General features: G+C 40.6%; 1 protein-coding gene across 3 annotated transcripts in view; it reads left to right on the top strand.

The window, feature by feature from the left end:
• Positions 1 to 5,740, top strand: part of grb14 (growth factor receptor-bound protein 14) — a 32,960-nt gene extending 27,220 nt beyond the window's left edge. For all 3 annotated transcript variants that reach the window (XM_083681497.1, XM_083681498.1, XM_083681499.1), the window contains 8 exons: positions 1,022 to 1,132; positions 1,391 to 1,486; positions 1,694 to 1,756; positions 3,094 to 3,210; positions 3,419 to 3,479; positions 3,597 to 3,684; positions 3,957 to 4,050; positions 4,171 to 5,740. In XM_083681497.1, the coding sequence (XP_083537623.1) occupies positions 1,022 to 1,132; positions 1,391 to 1,486; positions 1,694 to 1,756; positions 3,094 to 3,210; positions 3,419 to 3,479; positions 3,597 to 3,684; positions 3,957 to 4,050; positions 4,171 to 4,317 (777 nt within the window). In that variant the 3' untranslated portion in view covers positions 4,318 to 5,740. The remainder of the gene's footprint in view (positions 1 to 1,021; positions 1,133 to 1,390; positions 1,487 to 1,693; positions 1,757 to 3,093; positions 3,211 to 3,418; positions 3,480 to 3,596; positions 3,685 to 3,956; positions 4,051 to 4,170) is intronic.
• Positions 5,741 to 13,223: the final 7,483 nt, after the last annotated feature.

Genomic DNA, 13,223 nt, shown 5'->3' with positions numbered 1-13,223 from the left:
CCCTCAACACTGCTGACAGGTGAAGCTTATACCTGCATAGTGCTGTGCCAACACTGCCAACCACTTCTCCCTCTCTTGTTTTTTTCATTCCCAACAACAGAAGAGCTTTTGTACAGAGCAAACGAAGGCCATCTACTTTGCCATCTCCAATATAGGCTATTCAATTAGTTAAGAGAAGTCAGACTCCAGTTTAGACGGCTGCTCGTCCATTTTTGTCAAACACATACACAGACAGCCAGTCAGCCAGTCAGTCAGTCAGTCAACATGTACTCTGACTACTGTACCTGTCCTGTGGTTTACACTCGGCAATAAGGAAGTAAGAATGTCGTCTCGCAAAGTGGCTTAAACAATGGCCGCCTTTGTGCTCCTCTGCTTGGGAAATCTATATGGCCCTGGCTCTTTGACAGTATGCATAATGTCTAAATAAAGCCCTTATCACTGGGTCACATACTTGGTCCTATCTCTTACACTGCATTTACATACTAGCCACACCTGAGGTGTAACTGATAGGCCAATATTATTTGCGTAACTACGTTGAAGCCTGCCAACAATACTCCAAATCCTCCAGCGTAGAGATGGCTAAAACATCCAGCTTGTTTGCTCTGTGACTGCAAAAAGACCAGGTTGAAAATTAGAAAGTCAAAGCTGGTTCCTCTGCGTTCAGAGTGACCAACCTACTGTTGACCAGCATACCCCATGCCTCAGCTGCCCTGTTCTCCATACACAGACAAACTGACTCACACACAGATTGTACAGTATGGTGATGGTGGTGGCCATATTATATTACAGTCTTTATTTACTTAGCATCTGTCTGTGCAGAGGGCAGCCCTGCATGGTTCACATGTTAACCTCCATCCCTCGCATAGTTGGATTTGAAATGGAACTCAAGTCTACTCTGCACAGGAATGTGGAGAACCCAACCCCACATTGTAGTAGTGGGCAGCTTGTGACATGAAGGGCAAAGGATAATGAATACAAAAAGATGTGCAGACCTTAAGCAGTTTTTCTGTTTCATTCAAAGGAACCACGACATCTCCAATTCATTGCAGAGTTCAGTGACAGTGATGTATACACTTTGCTATCAGCAAGAAAAATACATGGAGCACCTACAGACTATGGCTTTTGTGTCAAGGTATTATTGCTTTTTCTTTCAGTAAACTTTCAAACCTCTATAGGCTACACTACACAGTAGGCTATAGTTGCTTCCAAATGTCATGCATATTGTATCATAGTTCAGTAGTATTACCAAACAAAAAAAAACAAAAATATATATATCACAAATACTGTACGGCATTGGATATCATGCCATTAGTAGATTTGGCATGTTTGAAAATGTTGTTGTCTTTTCTCTAAACTCATGTCTCTCTTGTCCATCCTGGTGTTGGGCCAGTCTAGTAAGTGTGGTTCTCCCCGGGACCTGAAGCTGTTGTGTGCAGATGACGAGCAAACCAGGACCTGCTGGGTCACTGCCATGCGCCTGTTTAAGGTTAGCCGAGCTGCTCTCTCCCTATCACACCATCCCTCTGTCTACACATCTAGCACAGCATCTACTGTCCCTCCTAACTCCATCTAGCCACTTAATAAAAGTAACCCCAATCATGTTTGATCTAGATACAACATGTGTTGTCCTTTATAGTACAATGTGTATCAAGTTCATCTGGGGTCGGAAACATGTTTGTGTTTTGTGTTGCAGTATGGGATGCAGCTGTACCAAAACTTCATCCAGCCACACCAGAAACAGAAAGCTTCACCCATGGTATGTTTATCATCTTCTTCCTTTTGCAGTTAAGATACAGACTATCCTATGGTCCAGGAAGTAGTTGGTATCTTAGTTCTTCTGAAAAAGGTACTTTTATGGTCAATGCTATGATTTGTAACTGCAAATACTGATTTGTAAATACTGAACCAACGTACTTATACACTAGAAAACGACATGACAAAGCAACCCCAGTCCATATTGATACAGTGTCTCATGTCCTAGAATAGCCAGAATTTCGTCCTCAAATGCGGGTATTCTGAATGAGTAAACACATGATCTATTTATGGCACTGGAACATGTTCGAGGAGCCTCAGCATTCTAAAAATAGCCTCTGATCAGCTGCTCTCAGACTTAACAACTCATCACCTCTGGTTGGCTGTCAGAGGAACGCAAAGAGTGTCCGAGATGAGCAGGGGCGACCGTGGTCCGACCGGGATCCTGAACCCTGCAAGGGTACAGAGGAGGGCTAGACCGTCTCTGGGAACAGGCTTGGATATGATGGATATGAAGTTAGGGTACAGGATCTGTAGAGTAGGGTCAGGGGGGTTGAATTTCCACTGTCTGCTGACATAGTGTTAGTACAGCCCTGAGCTCAGCACTCTGCTAACCATAGGCCGCCCAACCAAGAATCAAATCAAAAACCCCAAGTGAAAGGAAAATTTAAACATGTCAAGGAGCAATAGGTTTATTTGTGTCATGATGTTGTCTGGCCAGTCCAGGTCCAGAGCTGTCTTTACATCTTCTGAATCAGGGCAGAGAGTCTAAGACGGCTTGGAATGTTTCTATCCTTAAAGTAAACACTGGCCACTTTGTTACAACTGCCCTTAAGGATCCTGAGCTTAGGGGTGGTAGAGAGGCAACTGGCGATTTAAAGGCTTCTCAGTAATCCTGATAAGAAGCATTGTCTTTCGTGTGTGATTATTTAGAGCCACTGACTATGACAGCTTATAGGACTACAATCAATGCTATGTGCCCATGTGTCATTCCATTCAAATGCTCCCTAATCCCCATTGAATGAAGCATACTCTGCTGCTTGGAATCATCTAGAAATTCTATGGAGCCACATTTCTAAGACAGTAGAGGGCAGCACAGCACTGCACAGATAAAGCAGAGCTGACACACGCTCCTTTAACTATTCAGTATGCTGTATATTTGTGAATTGAAAACAAATACCTTTATATTAAGTTGCTGTCAAACTGGTGTAGTAACTCTATTATTACTCCAGTTTATTGAGTAATTGCGGCACCACTAGATATGTATATGGGCATTTTAATATCCATTGTTATTGTTAAACCTAAATTCATAATAAGTTCCCAATGACTGTCTTTTTCCAGAGAAGCATCTCAGAGAACTCACTGGTGGCGATGGACTTCTCAGGCCAGAAGAGCAGGGTGATAGAGAACCCATCAGAGGCACTGTCTGTTGCCGTGGAGGAAGGGCTGTCATGGAGGGTACGCCATGCTTTTCTCCTATCATGCACCTCTCTAGGGCACCATAGCACAGACTATTATTTTACCATGACTGAACACCTGACTACAGATACTTTATCAATGTCAAACATTAAGTATGGGTCTCTTGAATGTATGTAAGGTGTGTAATTATGGTGAAGTATGTGGAAGTAGTCAAAGCATGTGACTCTTGAACTTATGTCTCCTTCAGAGGAAAAGCTGCCATCGTCTGAGCTCTCATGGAAGCCCCTCCACCTCTCAGAGTCCCATCGGTGAGTAGAAGTTGCATCATTGAATCAGACTATCGGACTAACTGCCCAGACAGGATACAGTGAACCTGTTAACTCATCCAGTGTCCACTCCGTCTGATGTGTCATCCTGTATTCCAGCCATCCATATGGCCCAGCCATGGTTCCACAGCAAACTGTCTCGAGACGAAGCTCAACGTCTCATCACTCAACAGGGTCTTATTGATGGGTAAGCATCAGGCAGTTCTCTATCAGTGTTTGGTTGCTACATGACACGTACTGTAATGTAAGGGTTTGCAGAATGTAATTCTACTTGTGTGGCCTACCTACAGGTATAGGTTGACAGTCATGTGACTCAGTGTGATATGCGAAAGACATGGAATGTTTGTATTCTCCCCCCCCCCCTCCCCCAACACCTGTTGCAAACAGATATAGTCGATATTCAGTATAAAAGTCATAAGTTGTTGCTGGGAATGCTGAGAGATTCTTCTTTGTTTTCAGAGTATTTCTTCTAAGGGATAGCCAAAGCAACCCCAAGACATTTGTACTGTCTTTGTGCCACACACAGAGAATCAAACACTTTCAGATCTTACCTGTGAGTAGAACCCCTTGTTTTGTTATGTGCTTCTCTTATCTCTTACACAACATCTTGCTCAAGATTGTGTGTGTGTGTGCGTGTGTGTGCGTGTGTGTGCATGTGTGTGTGTTTATGTAGGTGGATGACGAGGGGGAACTGTTCTACAGCCTTGACGACGGTCACACGCGGTTCACTGACCTGATCCAGCTGGTGGAGTTCTACCAGCTCAACCGGGGGGTGCTGCCCTGCAAGCTCAAACACCACTGTGCCCGCATCACCCTCTGAGCAGAGGGCCCCTCTGGGGGGCCCAGGGCCCCACATGCACCTTAACCACAGGGCCTCACTGGAGAACCACCCCAGTGCCCCGTGCCTTGACAAAAAGAGAGGAGACACACAGACAACGCAGCCATGATACTAACTGAAACCACTGTTATCACCCACTATATAGTCCATTCTAATGGAAACGTGGTAACCTGTCTTTGTAACCACTTTTTTACTTTCAATAAAAGATGAATTAGAGGTTAAGATACTGTATCAGAAAGTTGCTTAGAAAGCCGTTGTTGGATAAAGTTGGGTAAAGCGTATCTACTGTAGACTTGAGGGTCTACTGATAGCTGCAGGTTAGCCTAGATGTGGAGACAAAATCACCAACGTCACAAAGAGTCATGTGTGAAAAGTCCAAACTTCTGTTCATGTACTGTATATACTGTAGAGGTGAATATGTTTGCATTGTGTAATCAGCTCACTCGCTCGTTACAAGAACTGTCTGTGTGTACGGAAATCTACCGTAGGGAACAGTTAAAACTATAGAATGAGAGCTGGTTATTTGACTGTGTTCACACACCATGTGAATAGAATGACTGGTGTGGTATAGCCATAATCATTGAGCGTTATTGGCACAGTAAAGCTGAACCTGTTAGTTAGCTAGTCAGGGGGTATCTCTATCAAGCTGGGGAGGAGGGCATGCTGGGAGCTGTAGTGTTTACAGCTGACCTCTGCCCTTCATCTCTTGGGTAAACTAAGCTGTTTGTTGTTTTCATCACATCTCAAGGTATTCAGGTATTTTCTATAAAATATGATTGTTATTTGTTTTCTATTTGAGAGGTATGCTGACCACCAGAGGAGAATGCTAAGTGGGTGCATGCTGTATAAGCTGTAGAGAGAGAACATGCACAGCACACAGACTTAGCCCGCACTGTACATTCATTCGAAATGTATTGATTGCATTTGAATCGATAAATGGTACTGTAGGCTGCTCCCTTTGTTAGAGGAGCAGCAGAAGATATCTTTGACTAATTTGAGATTCAAAAACCACAATGTTTAAGATAGAAATATATTGTGATTTCATTGATCATATCTGAATTATTGTATATTGAAATTTATGTTTTGTAGTCTTTTTTTTCCAAGATTCAGGTAAACCTTGTGCAGCACCTGGATTGGTTGAATATTGATGTCAAGATCACTACCATGGACTTACATCATGTACTGTTTGTTGCTTTGTGATTTTTGGAAAAGGTAACCATGCAGCAACTTTTACCAGTAAGACATCATGAAACAAGTTGTAATGTACTTTGAAATAAGTGAAATAACCAAGATGTTAACAATGCATTTCATGTGTTTCTTTTAACATAGAGGGAGAGACCAGTGCATTTGAACAGTAATGAATGTCATGGACTCCAATGTTTTATAAAGAAAAGAAAAACAATGGTTATTTGCACTGTATGATTTCAGTTGTATAATTGTTACGTATTTAGGTTAAGCTGCAAGGTGAACACAAATTACATTCATGAAAAGATTGCATTTGTTGTAGATGACATCATGTTAATTGCACTGTAGTTGAAACACTGATAACAATGAGCTACACTGACTTTTAAAGACAACGTGTCGTTTTTTTTAATGCTTGCATTTTTCCCTAGTGCACCAGGTCATACAAACTCTGCTCCCATTTTATACAAATCTACACTCACTTAACACTTTATTAGGAACACCTGTACACCTTCTCATGGTGGAGGTGGTGTAATGGTGTGGGGAATGTTTTCTTGGCACACTTTGGGCCCGTTAATACCAATCAATCATTGCTTGAATGCCACAGCCTATTTGAGTATTGTTGCTGACCATGTGCATTCCTTCATGGCCACAATTTACCCATCTTCTAATGGCTACTTCCAGCATGATAATGCACCATGTCACAAAGCAAAAGTCATCTCAAACTGGTTTCATGAACATGACAATGAGTTCAGTATTCTTCAGTGGCCTTCCCAGTCACCGGATCTGAATCCAATAGAACACCTTTGGGATGTGGTAAAACGGGAGATTCACAGCTTGAAAGTGCAGCTGAAAAATCTGCTGGAATTGCGTGATGCAATCATGTCATCATGGACCAGAATCTCAAAGGAATGTTTCCAACATCTTGTGCTGTTTTGAGAGCAAAGGGAGGCCCTACCCAGTATTAGTATAGTGTTCCTAATAAAGTGTTTGGTGAGTGTATATAGTCTAGAGTATCTCTTTAAAATTACTATGTATACTTTATGCCTTCTACAGTATAAACCGTTGTATGTGTCCAATATTTTCTTAATCTGCATCTCTGCCGAGTTGTTGTTGGCTATAGTACGTTCATATTTACACTTCTTACATATTTTAATAGACAGATTGGGCAAATGGCAACAGGCCTATTGCGCTTCCTTGATCTCATCCCTACCCATTGGCCTCAACAGTGAAAGCACTGCTGTTCATGTTGTTTCCATTAGATGGCACTAGATGGCTTAAGCAGAATGATCAGACATTAACTTTCATATTGTTTCCCTGGACGTATTAGGCAACACATTTGATTAATAAACAGAGTCAGTAAGTCTATAATATGAAGGTGATGATAGACACAAATCACTGAAAGATAAGGGGGTGAATTACTGAACTATAAACATTCAATTCATTTTAATTATCCAACTAACATAAATGTTTCCCAATTTGTTTTCTAAAGATCAGAAATGATCCTTCTCGCCATAACATGTCGTTTTACTGGAATTAGTAAATGTTTGTAAATAATAAGAAATCCAATCCATATTACACTATTGATGTGACAATCAATATTACAGGAAACAATTCATGAATTGGACCCAGTCAAACCCGTTTTCCTTTATATGTTTGTTACCTGAATTTTTATCACGGTATGTATGGATAGATTATGAATAACCTTGATAGCTAAATGGATTACCGGTCTGTACTGTACATTCCAGACGGCAGAGTGTTTTGTCTTGAGGCACTTCATGCACATACACCAGTAAAACAAAAGTGTCTCTGTAGTCAGATAAACGAATCGCCTCACTGCTTCCTGACCACGGCTATTTCAATATCTCACTTTGAAACTGCACTCTCACATCCAGGGGAGCTGTGCACACTGAAGTCTTAAACGCACCCCTGCTTCCGAGGTCTTCTTGCTAAACGCTCTCTTGGATGTATTCCTGCCATTGATCCACGTCTGGCTGCAGGGAGAGAGATGGCAGCTGGGAGAGACTGTGCTTCCCTTAATGAATTCATCCATCTAGACACAGCCCAAACAGCCTGTGGATACCTCTCTCCTCTCCCTTCCCAGCCAGGGGCTCTGTGTCTGGGCCCACATGACCAACTACTGTTCTCTACTCCGCCTCTCTAATGGCCTCTACTCTGGTTCTCTTCTTCTGTTTTCTACTCCTGGTCTCTACTGTTTTCTACTCTTGTTTACTACTGGAGTCTACTCCGCCTCTTTACTCCGCCTCTACTGTTTTTGACTCCTGTTCTCTGCTGTTTTCTACTCTACTCTACTGCTGTTCTTTACATCTGTTCCCCACACCTAGTCTCTGCTCTTATCTTCCCCTGTTCTCTACTACTCTCTACTCCTACACTCTACCGGACCATAATAAGGAGTTCAACCTGGGCCTGTGCCTACGCTTGGTGTCTGTAGGAGAATGTAGACTGGGGGTGGGTGTACTGTACTGTACTGTACTGTACTGTACTGACTCCATTGTGCCTCAGCAGGAGGGTCTCTCTCCCAGCAGGTCAGGCCAAGGCCAAACCCATAGGCAGGTCCAGCTCTGTCTCTCAGCTGAGGCCACTATAGCCCTGCAGGAGCAGCACTGGCACAAAGTTCATCAAGGTTGATTGGAGGAAATGGACACAAATGAGTTCCTGTCTTTCCTGTCTTTCTCTCAGCTTCACCTTTATTTTGCCTTGAGAAATAATATTTTCATAACACAGATATCTGTGAGAGAGACAATTCTACTAATGAACTAGAAATGCAGTACAGTACATGTATATGTGCATCTTTATGTTAGTATTGTATCAGGACATTATATTACTACAGCAATGCATCCTAAGACCTCAATAAGACTGTTAAATTATAGTGTGTACCAATTCTTCAAAAATACCTCTTTCCACTCAACACATTATTTACACCCACGTTGTACTAATGACATTTTCCTCAGTGCAACACTTGTGTTGAACCTCTCTATCCACCCTGGGATACACACAGTGTAGCTTAAAATAAGTGATACATTATTAATGAGCATACTGACTCACAGATTGAGCCGCTGATTTTTTCTGTCATGGGTCAATAATAACCTGTCCATTTATTTAGAGATTTAATTGGTATTAGACATTGAGATGAAAAACAGATTTGGCGCACAAATAGTGTTTGTTTGACAGAGAAATCTGTTAAAAGGCAGTTGCTTGCAGGAGGCATCATTACAGTTAAACAGCATGAAGACACCGGAGTTAAAACATATTGGTAATGAGAGAAGGTCACATTCTTCTAACAGCAACAGTCAACCAAAGCAGCAAAGTACAGAACTGAGTTAAAAGTATGACTTTGAGAAAAATATAAGGGGGACAATGTAATTGACTAATTTATACCAACATAAATTGCTTTCTATATAACATAATGTGAATTGCACTTTTAGACAAGGTAAAAAAAAAAGAAAAGCTGAATAGCTGAATATAGATCATTTTCTTCATTAATTTGAAAGGGCTAGTTTAGTGGTAATGGTAAGATTAATGGACAGCTACATTTGCAAGTTTTCTATGGTTATATTATCATATTGTACTAGACTTTTTTTCATAAAGGTGATTTTCACCTCATAGAGTTTTTTTTCTGATATATTGTGTCTCAGCTAATTGCCCAGATTCAGTGTTGGCTCTCTGGTCTCCCTGCTAACCCCAGATATATTTTTCCAGGGGTCTTGGTACTGGTGGACGCCAAGTACCCAGCTTTGTTAATTACAAGGATAACACATTCACTCGTCAAATAATGGATGTGGTTTGCAATTTCAAGTTTTAATAATCAATTACTGACAGTAATTCTCTGTGGAGTCACAAGAGAGTCATTAAATCTCAAAAGGCGAGACATACGTAATGTGGCTTTTTCCAAAGCCCTATTTTTAAATACATAAGGGAGCAGCTTCTGCTTCAATGCGATGCATTTCCTTACCTTATTACAATGTAAAGTAGCTCAATTAGACCTGGACGGTTCAGGTTGTGAAATACTGTTTAAGGTGGTGGGTGATGAATACGATGGCCATATTAGAGCTAGTTCTTACAAAAAGATAAAAACAAAATGATAGTTTAAAGACTGATTTTGTCTTGCAGATCCTCTGTTCAACGCAGCCATTTAGAATGAATATAAAATATAAAATGTTGTCTTTAATTTGTCCGTTAATCTTTTAGCTATAGGCAGTTTGCTAGATGTCTTTACAAAAATAATAACACTTAATGGTTGCAATGTTATCACATATTAAATAAAATGGTTTATTTGGGGAGAATAAGGGTAATAAGAGTAAGAATAAGAGTAAATGTGGTTAGTAGCCTCCTCTGACTTGGTAAACTAGTATCAAATGGGCTTTCTCATATCAAATCCTAGTGTTGTTGTTGGAAAGTTGTTATTGTCTTCTCAGTCCACCTTCAAAAGTAGCAACATTACAGAGGGCATCTTTGACCTTGAGAAATTAACATGGGAAGAGTAGCTCTGCACTGAGGGAGCCCGGCGAGAGGCCACTTCCCCCTCCTAATCCCCAGTTGAAAGGCATACCTTTACCACTCAAAGGAGATAGAAACATCACAGCAAGCCAAGTGTTTGTGTGATATGAACCGACGTGAGTGAAGAGGATATTTGTATTTAGGACTCTTACTCTTACTGTTAGATCACACAATAATTCAGTGATTATCAAATAGATGATATGTCCGAGACAGGGTTATCTATTGGCTATCCTCAGTATTCCGCCTATTGTCTGGACTGGGCAGGTTCTTTCTGTGATGGAGAGAGGGAGAGAGTGAGAGGAAGAGAGAGAGAGAGAGAGAGAGAGAGAGAGAGAGAGAGAGAGAGGCTCCATCCCCAGACAAGGTAGAGACTAACAGTGATTCCAGAAGTGCTTCTCCCTGTGTGGCTGCCCACCGACTGCGGAACATTAAGGCAGTCCTCCATGTAAAACCTGCTCACTTCTTCCACAAACACTTGAGTTTGGCAGCGCGGCCGTGGCCCAGCGGGGAGGTGCACTCACTGGGAGGCCAAGAGTGAGCTGTGGACAGCGGGGAGACATAACAGACAGCTTATAGCCGAGATGGACTGATGTTTTAGGTGATCAAAAGCATGGATAAAAAAGGGAAAATGACAGGGTAAACACAGGAAGGGGTCTTGAAGAGAAACATTTGGATTTTTACGGGTATTTTATAGGATAAAACTTGAAAGGCAAAACAAAGTTTCGATTTTTGACAGCCGGATACTGAGTATGACTGTACAGTATATCACCATGAAAACCACAGCTAGTATTCAACTGGAAACATAACCAATTGCTTTTCTTGTGATCAAAGTTAGAGTACGGCATAATTGCCATAGATTATGAGACCAACAACAAACAAATTGAGTTGAATCCCTAATCAATGCTTATTTACTTATGGTACTGTGTGAGTAATCAACACAACTGGTTAGTAGAATACTATATGACATATGATATTATGTAACAATCACTTCAAGATAATTACTTTGATACCTCAAGGGACAACATGCATTCATAACTAAAGCATCTCTATAGTATCACTGAAAAAAGGTCATAAAGTACATAATAACACACACACGCACACACACGCACATACACACGCACACACACGCACATACACACACACACACACGCACACACACACACACACACACACACACACACACACACAAAGACAGACTTGAGGTTTACAAACAGTAGAGCAGTAGAGCAGCCCACACACACACACCACATAGGATCTATTTACATTTCTACCAACTTTTTTTTTTCTCATTTACATGGTGTGCGAGTGACTCCTGAGCCGAGCAAGAAGCCTTGTGGAAGAGCTAGGAAATAGACCATTTCTCAGAGCGCTGCCGAGTGGAAGCAGAGCAGCATATGTTGGGATTTGAATAGTCAATCGATGAATAACCCAAAGCATTGTTTTTCTGGCCGGATTGGTAGAACAGTGCTCAGCATTGTAGAGTGGTGGTGGTGGTGGGGGTGTGGGGGGTCATCCTTCCCCAAAGTACTAGGCAGTAGTCAAAAATATTTCTAACGCCAGGAGGTATTTTGAAAAATATTCGAAGAAATTCGATAAAGAGCTGACCTTTCACTGGGCATTTGTGAACGCTCCGTCTCCCCATCTCCCCTGTTTCTGAGGCATGGCGAATCACAGCACCATGTACGCTGATTCTAACGCAATCATACTCTCTTTTGAGTGGTACTGTTTCTAATTTAACAAACCAGAAAAACTGCTCAATTTATGTATTGTTTTTGTTGCAGGTTTACTATGTTTTGAATGTTATAATTAAAGGTAAGTAACCTTAATTACAATGGCTTGTCAAATGCAGTATTACAAAGTAAACAAAGATACCTCTGAAAGGTATGCAAATGTTTATTCCTGTAATGAGAACACTGGTCTCTGTTTGTGTGAGAAGTCAGGATATGCAAACTCAACTGCAGGAAGGTTCATGATATTTCTGTGTATGTTAATACTTAAAGGTACAAATCAAACACAGAGGGAGCTAAACAACTATGGAAGTGTGTTACAAAATGATGCCTACAGCTATTTTTTACACTTTAACAAACAAAGGACACATTTGTTGAAAGACATACTGTATCTGTATTGTATGTACTTTTTCTTCAAGATTTTACCCTTAGAAGCCTATTATTATTATTTCAGTGTATTCATTCTGATGCATGGTAAATTATGTTTCTTCCAGTGCTACCTTGGAGAACAGCCAGTCTAACAGCCCCCTCTCTCCTGTGATTGAGACTTTACTGTCTGTCTGCGCTTCACAGAACACCACTAGAGGGCAGGAAATGCCCAACAAGCAAGTCAGACCAGAAAAACGTCAAACTCCATCAAATAATAATACAATATGGTCAAACTACTTACATTTCTTATACCTAAAGACAAAACCGCTTGAAACAATTATTTTTTATGATTGTTTTCAGAAAACAAATTTAATTTATATTGTTCAAATTATATTTAGAGTGCTTACAGTATGTGCATTTTGTCAGGTTTGAAACAAAGAACACTGATATAACACATATTGTGTATATAATTTCATAAGAAACATCAAAAATAATTGATCATTTTCATAAATGACTGTTAATGACCTCCTGTTGTCAACCTGCTTGGTGGTTGCAGTCAATTTTAGGAGGTTTTCTATGGAACAGATTGCTAGGGTGGAACAGATGTCAAGATGATGGGCTCACAACGTTTAATGGTTCTTAAGGGGATGGTAAGAGTATAATTTCACATGTTGTTGTCAAATAACATGTGAACAAACAGCTGTATGCAGTACAAATACCCAATCACTCTATTAAAAGGGTGATTGTGGTGGTACTAAATACTATATCATCATTCCAACTGTGTGAATGTGTGTAGCTCTGGAAATGAGGAGTGGAAATGAAATATATCAACAAATAAATATGAATTTGAATATTAATCTGAATATGAATATGAAAATAGAACAGTAAGATTAGAACAGTTTTGTGTTTCTAACACTCATTTATATACTCTATCAAAATTGACATGGAGAAAAGGAAAATGTACAAAACTTGGCAAAAATCATCAAAATCATCAAAAATTGGGATGAAAATGGGTTCCTATAATGAATTACTAGAGGAAACACAAACTGGCACTACTATGTATAGAACGTATAGAAACAGCATCTCTCCATT

Source organism: Argentina silus (genome assembly GCF_951799395.1).
Source record: "Argentina silus genome assembly, chromosome: 12".
NCBI classification, from domain to species: Eukaryota; Metazoa; Chordata; class Actinopteri; order Argentiniformes; family Argentinidae; genus Argentina; species Argentina silus.
Note: the sequence above shows the minus strand (reverse complement) of the source record. Positions and strands in the feature narration are given on the sequence as shown.